This window comes from Labeo rohita, chromosome 5 (assembly GCF_022985175.1).
Source record: "Labeo rohita strain BAU-BD-2019 chromosome 5, IGBB_LRoh.1.0, whole genome shotgun sequence".
NCBI lineage: Eukaryota > Metazoa > Chordata > Actinopteri > Cypriniformes > Cyprinidae > Labeo > Labeo rohita.
Genome location: NC_066873.1, coordinates 44,020,939 through 44,034,480, shown reverse-complemented (window position 1 = coordinate 44,034,480; position 13,542 = coordinate 44,020,939). Strand labels below are relative to the sequence as shown.

The following is a 13,542-nucleotide window of genomic DNA, read 5'->3' as shown; positions in this document are numbered from 1 at the left end:
TATCTTCATGGAACATGATCTTTACTTAATATCCTAATGATTTTTTGGCATAAAAGAAAAGAAAAAACATTCATCTAGTAAAACTGATCTGTAAATTGTTATGTCTATGACATTGTGTAAAATTATTTTTAATGCAAACAAGGTTAAATTTTAGAACTAAGCTACTGATACAGAATAATGTGTCTAACAAAAGGTAAAATAATTACATTTAATCAAATAAAAATAAAGACGTGAAATATAAATATTGTTTTGACTGATATTTATTTCAAATTTAAAATTAATAGGTTATATTTTATATTTATCGCAAAGAAATAAATAATAAAAAATGCATACAAAAATTGTAACAATCTTAATTAAAACATTAAATAAATGAACATTTCAAGTTTTATACATCCTCATCAACGCTTTAAATTGTGGAATTTATTCAGTAAAAATCTTACTCTTAAATCGTTATCTTTATTTTTTGAAAAATAATTAAAAAATAGAAAATAAATTAGAAATCATTTATATTATATAATTGTTGGTGTTGTTTTATTTTATTTTTTTATCCACCTGTTTACTCAATGTGGAAGTAATCCTATGGGTGAGACTTCCGGTTCATTAGCTACAATATAGAGAAGAATAACAATGTGCAGTAAACAGTAAAACTTGAATAAGACAATTTGCAATGTCAAGCAGCAAAACAATCTGTTTTGTACAGCTAAAAATAGCTGGACATGGATGAGCCCAGAAGCCAAACGCATAGAATTTACAAATGGCCACACCTACTTTTACATGAAGAAAAAGGTGGATAATTAAAATTATTTTTCATGCAAACAAAAGGTAACATTTTAGAACTAATGTAGTGATATGAAATAATGTGTCCAACAAAAGGTAAAATAATAATTCAATTTAATCAAATGAAAATAAAGACATGTGAAATATAAATATTGTTTTGACCTATATTTATTTTAATTCAACATTTATTTAAAAATTAATAGCCTATATTTTTCACAAAGACAAAAATAACTATCATGCATACAAAAATCGTAATAATCTTAATTTAAAAAAAAGTAAATAAATTTAAGTTAAAAAACTTTATATAAAGTAAAATAAAAAAAATCATAACATTGTTAAGTGTGACTAAATAACTTTCATACACCCGCTTGTTGAGTTTACGGACTACAAATCCCATGTGCGCTGAAACAACATCCGGGTATGTGGGACGTAAGCGGAAGGTTAAAAGCCGCTGATTGACGACCAGCAGCTGGTTTTATTTTCGTGATTTCAGTGTTTTCAGATTAGTCGAACCATGGATGCGGTACAGAGACATAGATCCATGTACAAAGGCACGACTCCACCATGGAAAGAAACATACCGGAAGGTAAGTATTGTATTTGTTCGTTTCTTTGCTAGAGAATCTCATAAAAAGTTGTCAACAACAGTTCCAGGTCATATTACAAGTGTTACATTTTTTAGACATTATTTTCATGCCATTATCAGTAATGAAAGTCATCCTGTTACTCTTTTATACCATCACAGTCATTAGAATTAGTGGTTATTTCTTCCTTATAGCAATAAATTATGAATATATATTAGCTAGTCAGTACATGGCAAAGCTCTCAAAACCTTGTCTGTACCAACTAAAACACTTTCTCAGACCACAAGGTTCTTATATGGATAAATTTGTATCATAAAAGAGAAAATAGTTAAAAATAAAATCAGAAATGTGAAATGTAAATATCCTCTTGGATGGTTGATAGTTTATTTAAACTGTTGTATTCTATGTTTGTTTTAAAATTAATACATTTTCCATGCAAAGTACAGGTTTTGGAAACAAGGTACTGATCATTATAATCCATTTTAAATCTAATGCATAAATTGCAAGAAGTGTTACTTTGAGAAATTTTTTTGAGACACTAAAGTGGTCATATGAGGATGTGTTTGTGTCTCCAGCGCTGTGTGGAGCGGCTGAAGAACAGCCGGTCGAGGTTACTGGAGAAGTTCAGACAGATGGGAGAGGATTCGGGCGGATCGAAGCGCTCACTGCTCGTGCAGGAGGTGATGGAGGAGGAATGGAATGCGTTACAGTCGTCCAATCAGAGTCTCCCGTCGCTCTGGAACGGAAACGGCATCAGAGATGTGTGTATTGAGCACTGCTTTGTAAAAGTTTTCAGACATGAGAACCCTCATGTCATTCCATCAGCTCTATACAAGAAAAACAGACAGCAATCAGGAGGGTTGTAAACTCTAAAAGGATGTAAAAAGATCCTAAAAAAAATATTTTTATATTTTACCTCAAATATATGCAAATGTATAACACTATAACACAGTTATATAACATACCAAGTTAAACTTAATGAATGCGAGGGACATTTTCATGATGTTTATACAAAACATTTAGAGTTTTGTACATCATCAACCCTTTAAATTGTGGAGTTTAAGTTACACAAAGAGATTTGAGAGCTATGTGGACATAATAGTGACTAAATGAAGACAGACTGTCATTTGTTGCTGTATTGTGTAATTAAGTGTGTATATTCTCTCCTCAGGTTTACACTGCACAGCCGGAGTTTGACGAACTTTCAGCGTTTGAGGAAATTCAGCAGGAGCTCATAGCACAAGGTGACATCAGCATGTACATTCTCTTTCATTATATCAAGTCATTAGAAACCTGGAAATGCCAGCGAATTTACAGATTGTGACATGATAAAAATGCATTGGTAAAAAGTGGAGAGAAAAATGTAAAATTGAAAAAGACTTCATTTCATTGTGTTTTTCTCCTTCAGAGCTGTTGATTCTGGAGGAATATAATAACAGTATGCGTTATGAAGAGCAGTATATAGACTCCGTGTTGGAGGGAATGGAGGCGTCTGGACAGATCATATGCCCCGTGTGTCATGCGTGAGTGTTTGCTGTAAACAGTCACCTGTTAAACCAATTGTTCTTAATGTGTATAATGTGTTACTCTGTATCTGCAGGAATAATCTGACAGTCAACAGTCATTTCACATCATGTCCATGTGGCCTTTATGTCAATACAATTGTGAGTATTTGCACAGCAAATCAGGACACTTGGTGTAATGAATCCATTATTTGATTGGTCTGGATGTTGTGGAACAGGGATACTGGAGTGCCGCTCTCCTGCAGAGTCCAGCTCCGACCGTAATAAAAATTCACCTGCTTGTAGCTTCTTAGTAACCCTTCAGACCTTGATTGGCCTGTTCAGGTGTGTTTAATTAGAGTTGAAGCAAAACTCTGCAGGGCTGCTGCACTCCAGGACCGATGTTCGCCACCCCGGTGTAGAATATAGTAGGTTTTTATTTTTATATTTCTCTCCTCGCCTAGCGAATCAGAGGGGTCAATGTTGTGCATTTATTAGGGCCCTAAGAAATCCCCCCCCCCCACGTTATTTATTTATAAATAAATCAATTAATTAAAAAAAAAATATATATATATATATATATATATATATATATATATATATATTTATTAATTTATTATTATTATTTTTTATTTATTTATTTTTTTTTTCTTTCCATGATTTGGATTTAATGGATAAATAAAAAAAAAATAATAATAATAATAAATAAAAATATATTATGTAATTAATTAAAATCATGAAACCAATAGAGTTTAAAAACTTATTTTTTTTTTTTTATATAAAGTATTCATAATGTAGTTCTGTTTTGCCATAATATCCCAATATTATGTAGAATATTAATATTAAATATAAATTGTCTTTTTTTTTTATTTTACATATTTTAGTATCTCAAGCAGCTAAATGGAAAATCACGTTTACATGCATTTTATATATATATATATATATATATCATTATTTCAAGTAACGTACGTGTGCGTGTGTGTGCACGCACGTGTGGTGTGTTTTTGTTTTTTTTTTTTGTTTTTTTTTTAACTGTTTAATACAAGCATTTAATCCCATATCTCCACAGGGTAGGAACGTTACACCTGAGGTTTTACAGAATCTACTAGAACAACGTGTGACAGAGCACATGGAGGATTGTCTTCACAACCCCACCTTCTCTATGGCCTTCAACACTGACGGATCACCAAACCTCATGATCAGCTGCAAGGTATTCGTATGGTTTACATTCACGCCATGTAGTTGAAGTTGGGTTTCTGTATCTTGATGATTAAATATTTATTCTAAACTCTTTAAATCATCTTGAAAGTTGTTCATGCATAATTTTTTGTTTGCAGGTGTGTGACTATCTGTCTGTTGTGCTGTGAGCCATTTATCCACACTGCAGAGAGTCTAATGAATGTTTTTAAATGTTGTGAATATATTATTTCTGTGAAATAAAGAATTATTTTTTTAACTTATGATTCACTACCCTTATTTGCATGTCATTATGTAAAACTCTCAAAAAGAATCTGCTATTGAGTGCATGCGTTTTAAATGCACACAGCCATATATTTATCCATAAGCTGTTACAAAATCTCACAAAGCTCGTCACTTTTGTCCATGTCATTTTACCTGTAAATCAGAAATAAAGCATATTTTAACAATATCATGATATTTGTATTGTGACAGTGTATTTTTTTTGAAAATCTTGCAATTAAGCACTTCAAATTTTAAATTTTGTATAAGTGATTCAAAGAGTTTGTCTCATGGTGATATTTGTTGTAGGACAACATACAGAAGTCAACATTTGAAGTGGATCAAAACCTTTCAACGTTTTCCTAAAACCAAAACAATACCTGTTCTTGTCTTAGGACAACTTCCAAGAACTTTTTTGATCTACTTCAGATATTGACTACTGTAGTTGGATTTTAATTTGATGCAGATTAAAACAAACATAACTGATATTCTTTTGATTATATCCACTTTATATTCATTCATTTAGTTTTTTTTTTTTTTTCTTTTCACCTTACAGTAATACGAGTTTTGGATGGAAATGTGTGTAACACAATGCAAGTAATCTTAATGGTCCATATTTCATTGTTTAGTCAAACAGGAAGTCCTGACTGTTTTAAGTCATCAAATTGATTCTGAACATTAAATTAGGATACATAAAAAAAAAAAAAAAAAAACATAATGAAGAATCAATTATATTGAAAGTAAATCAGGACAATCAGCCCAATATTTCCTCTGAGTTTTATTTCTCACGAATGTTTACATTCTCAACTTCTCTAGACCTGTAAACCCCTGCGATGACATCTGAAATGTAACCGGTGTGCACGTAACTTGAAAACATGATACAAAATTAAATACAAAACTTTTCTGCCTTCATCTTCGTTCTGCCATCACATTAAACTACATGAACCAGACATATCACAATGTTTGTGATAAATCTAGACAACCTTATTTGCATTTGACAAAAGTGCTGAGATCTTCTAGGAACTTGATGTACTCCTGATGCTCCAGTGCTGTGCTCAAGTCAATCAGCTCATCCGCAAATGTGTTGTCAACGCCACGGTCAGCCAGGAAGTCCATCAGATGGTCATACAGGGCCTAGAGAGTCAGAAAGGTCAGAGGTCACTGCTCTGCTTTTATTACAGTCCTATGGTTTTTTTTTCTTCACCATTTGAGGATTCTGATCTAACAGTTAAATTAAATTTTATGTAATTAAAAAGCAGTTGTAATTATTTGAAATCATAAAACCTACACAATTTAACAACAATTCATCAAAATTAATCAAATAATAATAATAATAAAAAAAAACACTTAAATTTTTTGGGGTTTTTTGTTTTAATTTTTCTGGATTCCTTTTTTTCCCCCATATGAATTTTTTCTGGATTCTGATTTAATGTATCAATTTTAGTAATCAAAGTTATCTAATTAATTGACAAAATAAAACTGATACAATTTAACAACAAATTATTAAAAGTTAAAAAAAAAAAAAAGTCATTTTAATAATAAATAATAATAAATTGTATTTGTTTCCCCCAAAACTTCACGCATTTTAAAAATAATAATAATAATTCTGGATTCAGTTCTAATATTTTAATTGATATTTCTTAAAAATAACATTTTAATAATTGTATTATTATTACTATTATTATTACTTTGAGAAGTACTGTGCAACAGTAATTTATTTCTGTTAGAAATAAGAATTTCTTTATGTTAAATCAAACTTTTATTTTGGCAGGTTGTCGTAAAGACCTTTGAGCTTCAGTAATTTGCTGTGGCTCTGACTATGTATCCTCTCCAACACATCGTATGTCCTGTCCTAAGTGCAGTCAATCTCTTACCCAGTCCAGAGAGTCTGTGTTTAGTGTGTAGCTGGTTTCCTTCCAATCTGCATCTCCTTCCGGCTGGAAACTGACCTCACGGATGGCGAAGATGTCGCTCTCCTCCTCGCCATCACCGTGACCGGTCTGCTCAGAGACAAAGAGCTTTGGATATGATATCCAGTCATTGAGTCAGAGGCAGTGAGAAAACACACATCTTTTTCATTTTGTACGATCTGTACGATAGCTGGACCTTCAGTCACACTACCCTACAAATACAACAACTAGAGAAAAACAACCCACCTCATCCTCTGGGAAATGACAGTCAAACACTAGTGAATTCTTTGCTCCTGGTTTGGTCACTTCAACCACAAAGTTGGGTGTAGAGACGATGTCAGGCTAAAAAACAGTAGAAATGACATGATGAGGTAAAAAGCTAGTGGAGCTGCTCAATTGTGTTCTGTTTTTAAAGCAGTGGCTCTCCGCCCCCACTAGGGGGCCTCAGCAAACTTACAAAATTACTGAAAATGATTAAAAATGAGACAAAACAGGCATTAAAATCAGCTAAAACAATTAAAAAAAATCAAGATATTTCTCCAATCAAAAGTTTTTGAACAGTATGATTTTTAATGTTTTTGTTTTTTAAAGAAGTCTCTTCTACTCACTAAACCTGCATTTATTTGATACAAAGTACAGCAAAAACAGAAAAACAACGCTTTAGAAAAATGTTACTGTTTTTGCTGTACTCTGGATCAAATAAATGCATTTTAAAAGTGATTTCTAGACACAGTAAATTCATGGAAATTAATAAAACTCAGTGGGCATTTTAATAATGAATGGAAATAATAGACGTTTTTGTAGTTAGGCCAAGCTTTACAATATTTTAATGGGTAGAAATTGTAAGAAAAAAAAAAGGTAGTAACACTTTATTTTACAGTGCTTGTTTCACATTATATGTACTTATTATAATAATAACACAATTACAAGCACCTAACCCTATACAAATTCTAACCCTAATGGTGTACTAGGTAAATAAATCTGAAAGAAATTAATTAATATTACTCACTGCTTTATTTGTGTACTTGCACTGTAAAAAAAATATAATTTGTACATTCTAAAATTAAATTCTGATGAACTGCTTATGCTTATGTTCCTCTCCAATAAGCTTTAAATAAAATATGTACTAAAAATTTAACTATTATATATAATAGGACAACTTTGAAAAGTTTTGATCCACTTCAAATGTTGACTACTGTATATATATATATATATATATATATATATATATATATTTAAATACAATTCTATTCTGTCATCAGTTGCTTTTTTCTCTATTGTTAAGTTGCTTTGTATAAAAGTGTCTGCTAAATGCATAAATATAAATTGGTATTGTATTCACTTTCATTTTGCAAATATGACGTTTTAATAATGCATTTATTATTTTTTTGCTTATTATTTCATGTTGCAATTTCAAAACTGCATTTTTCTATAATAACCTGTGCTTTTACAGTTTCAATGCACTGTAAGTGTGCAGCAGCTCTACCTCTTCCTCCTGACTCTTCTGTGTGTGCTCAGGCTCTTCCTCCAGCTGTGGTGGGATGCTGTTGTTCACGTTGAATGTGATGGTGACTCTGCCAAACACAAAATCCCACAGGATTCATTACAGTGGAGCATAAATATGATCATGCAAGCTCTGCAAATGACACTTTCTGAATTTGCTCAATACATTTATTAATGAACATTTGCTTGTGCATGCCTTGAATGCAATGCAACTGGATAAAAGCATTTGCAAAATACATTAATTATAATTGCAAAAAATTATAATATAATAATTATAATAAGCAATGAGGCATCTGTGCTATATTGCATCAGCCTTCAGGATGAGAAATGACCATCATGTTGCTTGCATCATTATTAACAGTATGATTCTGATAGTCTGAATGAAACCCATGATCCTTACTTTTCTCCGGACAGCGAGCGAATGAGTTTGGCTTCTGTGCCGTTGAGTTCGAGTTCCCAGCCGCCGGACATTTTAGGAAGACTCTTGTTCTTCTGGATCTTCTTTTCTTCTTTGATTTCATCATTGAGAAACTCTCCAAATGCTTTATCACCTGAGAAATAAAGACTTAGAATGAATAAGTGCTCAAGACAGCAAATATGCATGTTCTACTAACAACACCAGTGCACTAGTGAAGAATGAAACCACACTAGTTGGTTAAAATGACATGCTGTTTGTCTCCTGTTTTAGTCTCAAGGTCACATGTTTTACTGAAAACACCTAGAATGCACATATTGCAGAATATGACATCACCTGTAATATTATAAAATATTCAAATTAATATTGAAACATATTGTAATATTTATTTTATTAATATTTTGAATTCGATTTTATTTTAAAATATTTCATTTTCATTTTAGTACTTGTTTTTGTCATTTGTACTAGTTTTATTTTATATGTTGAAATAATTCGTTTTTAATCCATTTTAGTTATTTTAGTGTATAAAATGAACTAAATCAAAATGTTTCCTTAGCAACTAAAATTAAAAGTGTTTTTTAATAATTACGCTTTTATTTACGGTGCTTGTTTCACATTACATGTACTTACTATAATAATGACAACAGTAAATTGTGCACAATTACAATAACCTAACCCTAAACAAACTCTATCCCTAACTTTGTACTAGGTAAATAAATCTGAAAGTAATTAATTAATTACTCACTGCTTTATTTGTGTTACTGTAAAAAATAAATAAATAAAATAAATTTTATACATATATATCTTTAATTCTAAAATTAAATTCTGATGATTTATGTTCCTCTCCAATAAGTTGCTTTAAATAAAATATGTATAGAATTAATATTTAACTATTATATATATACATATAGATACATACATATGTTATTATTTTTATTTTTTTATTTTTTATCTTATACTCTATAGTCATTAATTGCTTTTGCTTTTCTATTGTAAGTTGTTTTTTTTTGATATTGTGTTATTTTTTGCTTGTGATTTCATGTTGCAACCAATTTTATAAAATCTCTGCATCACTATCATATAGTCATATAACAATCAAAAGTGCAATTTCACTGATTTCATATGTCATTATATAATAATCAGTGCTTTCACAACAGAAATGCACTGTAAGTGTGCAGCAGCTCTACCCTCCTGTTTCATGGTCAAGGTCACATGTTTCACTGAAAACACCTAGAATGCCAATATTGCAGGATATGACATCATCTGCAATATTATGAAACATTTTAATTAATATTGAAACATTTTTACATTTTATTAACATTTTGAATTTGGTTTTATTTTTAAATTTTCCATTTTCATTTTACTACTTTAGTTTGGTGTTTTTGTCATTTTTACTAGTTTCATATGTCAAAACACTTTCCAATCCATTTTAGTTATTTTAGTATATAGAACTTAATTTTAAAAAATGTTTTCTTAGCAACTAGATGAAATAAACAAGTTTAATAGTTTTTCTAATTATTTAAGCTGCTTTTAGTTAGTATCTTTACCTTTACAATACAAAATATCTTTACTATGGTACTGCTTACTTAACGTCTATACCATTACCACGGTATTTTAGTTAGTGTCTATACTTTTTTACCATGTTACTTTTTTTCAGTTGTGTGGTAACTTTTAGTTAGAGTTCGTACGTTTTCAATAAAAATACCTCTACCATAGTTGGTGTAAATATGAAGCGGCGTTTACCCTCAGTATGCAGACTCCCGCAGCCGCAGGACACTGTCGGCAGAGCCCGTGTCGCTGTGAGCAGCCTCGGCCTGGAGCCTGACGCCGCTCCGCTGTTGCTCAGACTCCAGATGGATCTGGTGAAGGTTCTGCTGAGGTGTAGCGCGGGTCTGATGGCGGGTGCGGACGGAACGGAGCTCAGTCGAGCAGCGAGCTGAACCGCGCGGCTTACAGACTTCAGCATGACGGCGCTTGTGTTCGGTAGAGTTCGGAGCTGCTAGCGCTGCTGATCGCGGATCACACTCACTGACACACACGTGGGGAAGGACACCGTGACCTCAGCACTCTACACCGGAAGCGCTCCGACGCGGATATGAGTTAAAAGTCCCGCACGCTGTCAACAACGTAAACACGTGGCTCCAGTAACTACAAGCTGATTAATATAAGCTTTGTTTTATTCTGTATGTTTGCTTATTGATTTTCTACATCAGTTATGCAGCTTTGTGGAGTTTGTAGCGAACATGTTCCTAAATACAGATGTCCAGGCTGCAGAATCAGATAGTAAGTCATTTATTCATATTTATCAGCTCACTTTTGTGTTTAGGAGAAATACTGATCAAATAACGCCTTTCTTTTCCTTCTAGTTGTTCAGTGAGTTGCTTTAAAAGACACAAAGATGATGGTAAGTCTCTACTAAGCTAATATTATATTGACAGTTATTTAATTACATTTACATGTATGCATTTGACAGATGATTTTATGTAAACCGACTTACTTTGCTTTCAATATTTACACTTTATCAGTTCATGCATTCACTGGGAATCGAACCCATGACCTTAGCGTTGCTAGCGCCATGTTCTTCTTTTACTTCTTCTTCTTCTTCTTCTTCTTCTTCTTCTTCTTCTTCTTCTTCATGTATTATTTTTACTGACGACATTATTTAATATATCATCATTATTATTATTGTATTGTTTTTATTAATTAATTAAATTATTATTGGTATTATTTAATCATTATTTTTATTATTTTTATTATTATATTACTTTTATTACTAATTTAAATATTATTAATTATACAGTTGTTTATTACTATGCTGATAGTATTTCTAATTGTTGTTTTTAATAATTATATTAAAACAAAATTTTATTATTATTTTCTACTGGTGTTAATTTATTTGTATTGATTATTATGTATTGTACTGATTGTATTTAAATGATATTATACTAATTGTTATTGGCATTCATTCAGTTATTTTTTATTATTAGTAATATAAATATTATTATTACTATGAATAATTGTATTATTATATTACTATTATTACTTATGTATTATTATTAATAATAATACACTTGTTATTGATATTATTTTTTAATTGTTGTTTTTAATAATAATAATAATTACAATACTTATTACAATAAATGTCTATTTTATTATAATTTTCAGTGATGAGAATTTATTTGTATTGATTATTATTTATTGTATTGATGTGTAATTAATTAAATATTATTATTATACTAATTATTATTGCTATTCAATTTTGTATTATTGCTAACATAAATATTATTATTATTATTACCATTATTATAATTTTTATTATTATATTACAATTATTACTCATTTAAATATTATTATTGTTAATAATACAGTTACAGCATTTATTATGGTTGTTTCTACTAATAATTATTATTTTACTTATTACAATACATTATATGTAATTTTTATTATTACTGATATTAATTCATTTGCATCAATTATTATTTATTGAATTGATTGTATTTAATTTAATATTATTATACTAATTGTTATTATTTGTATTCATTCAGCTATTTTTATTATTACTAATATAAATATTATTCCTATTACTGTATTTTTTTATTATTATATTACTATTATTACTAATTTAAATATTATTATTAATAATAAAACTGTTACCTGTTACTGATAGTATTTATAGTTTTTATTGTTAATAATAATTTTTTTACTTATTACAATAAATTATATATATATATATATATATTTTTTTTTTTTTTTTTTTTTTTTACTGATACTGATTAATTACTGATTAATTTATTTGTGTTGATTATTATTTATTGTATTGATTGTATTTTTAATTATTATTAATATTAATATTATTATTACTAGTAGTAGTAGTAGTAGTAGTATTAATACAATTGTTGGTATTGTTACTGTTTATTGTTTTTATTTTTCTTTTTTCTTTTGTGCATTAAAGCACAAGACTGCCCTGAGAACTAAGTCTAAAATAAACCACTGAAGCCGTTGTTTCTTTTTCCTCTGATAGATTCATGTCATCCAGTTAAAGAACCAGATTCAGCCTCCAGCAGCTCAACACCATTGAGCAGCGGTGAGTAAATTATAAATCAGACTTGAAATAAATATGAATCTTTATGGGCGATCTTCTAAAAAGTTCTATAAAATTAAGTAGATGCATTTCATTTCAGCTGAACAGCCGTGGACTGTTGAGGATCTTCTTGATGAAGACAGTCAGACTGACAAAGTGCCATTACAGAAACTTCAGCAGCTCGGTATGAAATGATAAATGCTCCGTTCACATGATCTTTGATGTTGTTTTTGTGAGAGCAGTTACAGATTGTTTTCTTTCACACAGGTGATTCAGAAGCATTGAAGGGTCTGTTGAGGAATCCTCATCTCCGGCGGTTAATGATGTCTGTGGACTCATCTGAGGATAAAGCCAAAGCCATGCAAGATGCCATGCAGGAGCCGCTGTTTGTGGAATTTGCTGATCAGTGCTTAAAAATTATTGAACCGACAGAAACAGAGAATGACTATGATGATGATGAATTCTGAATGGACTGAACTGTCACATATGGACCAATTCCTAACACAAACGCATCAAGATGTTGATGTAATAATGTAACATTTTGTAATGAATCAATTTCTTGTGAATGCAAACAATGTCTTAAAGGAATATTTTACACAAAAATTAAAATTGACTTAAAACGTCCTCACTCTCAAGCCATCCAAGATGTAGATGAGTTTGTTCTTCATCAGATTTGGAGAAATGCATTGCATCACTTGCTCACCAATGGATCCTCTGCAGTAAACGGGTGCCATCAGAAAGAGAGTCCAAACAGCTGATAGAAACTCCTAATTTAGCCAGAAGAAATGGTTTGAAGTTCTAATGATGGATGTTTTTCTTAAAAACGCATAGCTTTTGGATTCTCAAGACGTTAACTGATGGACTGGAGTGGTGTAGATTACTTGTGGATTATTGTGATGTTTTTAATCAGCTGTTTGGACTCTCATTCTGACGGCACCCATTTACTGCAGAGGATCCACTGGTGAGCACTGGTGGATCTGTTCCTATGAACAAACATTTTGGATGGCCTAAGGGAGAGCACATTTTTCAGTTTTTGTGTAAACTGTTGCTTTAAGAGACTATCTAAGGAGTAACGACAGCATTCACACAACTGTTTGTTTTTCAGAGGTTTAAAAAGATACTGAGAAACTCATTTTGTTATTCATGGACTTTCTTGAATTTATATTTATATCTGACAACTGAACTTTGACAATAAAATAGCTCTCAAGCTTTCTAACATTTAGTATTTTGAAGTGTTGAATATTCATGTTTTCTCAACATAGTGAGCATGTGTTGTCACAGCCACAGTAGTCAGCAATTAATTTCATGCATTT

The 13,542-nt window shown here is 30.7% G+C and overlaps 3 protein-coding genes across 4 annotated transcripts; 2 read left to right on the top strand and 1 right to left on the bottom strand.

The window, feature by feature from the left end:
* The first annotated feature begins 1,201 nt into the window (after positions 1–1,201).
* Positions 1,202–4,322, top strand: rpain (RPA interacting protein). Its single transcript, XM_051109591.1, has 7 exons — positions 1,202–1,363; positions 1,936–2,121; positions 2,532–2,604; positions 2,769–2,883; positions 2,961–3,024; positions 3,932–4,072; positions 4,200–4,322. Exons 1-7 carry the CDS (start codon positions 1,292–1,294, stop codon positions 4,227–4,229), a joined length of 681 nt encoding a protein of 226 aa, XP_050965548.1. The 5' UTR covers positions 1,202–1,291; the 3' UTR covers positions 4,230–4,322.
* A 759-nt stretch (positions 4,323–5,081) lies between these two features.
* On the bottom strand, positions 5,082–10,228 carry c1qbp (complement component 1, q subcomponent binding protein). 2 transcript variants are annotated; one of them, XM_051109589.1, is made up of 6 exons: positions 9,892–10,228; positions 8,134–8,284; positions 7,717–7,804; positions 6,477–6,572; positions 6,195–6,338; positions 5,082–5,454 (listed from the first exon to the last, which is right to left on the bottom strand). In XM_051109589.1, the coding sequence occupies exons 1-6, from the start codon at positions 10,112–10,114 to the stop codon at positions 5,305–5,307; spliced, it is 852 nt and encodes a 283-aa protein (XP_050965546.1). In that variant the 5' UTR covers positions 10,115–10,228; the 3' UTR covers positions 5,082–5,304. The 2 variants fall into 2 exon arrangements, with proteins under 2 accessions (XP_050965546.1, XP_050965547.1); XM_051109590.1 differs by having other exon boundaries at positions 6,195–6,320; positions 9,892–10,226.
* Positions 10,229–10,253: 25 nt separating this feature from the next.
* On the top strand, positions 10,254–13,427 carry znhit3 (zinc finger, HIT-type containing 3). The gene is made up of 5 exons (XM_051109592.1): positions 10,254–10,431; positions 10,515–10,552; positions 12,170–12,232; positions 12,330–12,413; positions 12,497–13,427. The coding sequence occupies exons 1-5, from the start codon at positions 10,364–10,366 to the stop codon at positions 12,694–12,696; spliced, it is 453 nt and encodes a 150-aa protein (XP_050965549.1). The 5' UTR covers positions 10,254–10,363; the 3' UTR covers positions 12,697–13,427.
* The last annotated feature ends 115 nt before the right edge of the window (positions 13,428–13,542 follow it).

Bases quoted from the DNA above. Each gene is read 5' to 3' on its own strand.
- rpain (XM_051109591.1), top strand. From the start codon at position 1,292: ATGGATGCGGTACAGAGACATAGATCCATGTACAAAGGCACGACTCCA. The intron at 2,884-2,960 runs GTGAGTGTTTGC...CTGTATCTGCAG, and splicing joins ATATGCCCCGTGTGTCATGC to GAATAATCTGACAGTCAACA. The intron at 3,025-3,931 runs GTGAGTATTTGC...ATATCTCCACAG, and splicing joins GCCTTTATGTCAATACAATT to GGTAGGAACGTTACACCTGA.
- c1qbp (XM_051109589.1), bottom strand. From the start codon at position 10,114: ATGCTGAAGTCTGTAAGCCGCGCGGTTCAGCTCGCTGCTCGACTGAGC. The intron at 7,805-8,133 runs GTAAGGATCATG...TGTGTTTGGCAG, and splicing joins CGCTCGCTGTCCGGAGAAAA to AGTCACCATCACATTCAACG. The intron at 6,339-6,476 runs GTGGGTTGTTTT...TCATATCCAAAG, and splicing joins GTCATTTCCCAGAGGATGAG to CTCTTTGTCTCTGAGCAGAC.
- znhit3 (XM_051109592.1), top strand. From the start codon at position 10,364: ATGCAGCTTTGTGGAGTTTGTAGCGAACATGTTCCTAAATACAGATGT. The intron at 10,432-10,514 runs GTAAGTCATTTA...TTTTCCTTCTAG, and splicing joins CCAGGCTGCAGAATCAGATA to TTGTTCAGTGAGTTGCTTTA. The intron at 12,233-12,329 runs GTGAGTAAATTA...ATTTCATTTCAG, and splicing joins CTCAACACCATTGAGCAGCG to CTGAACAGCCGTGGACTGTT.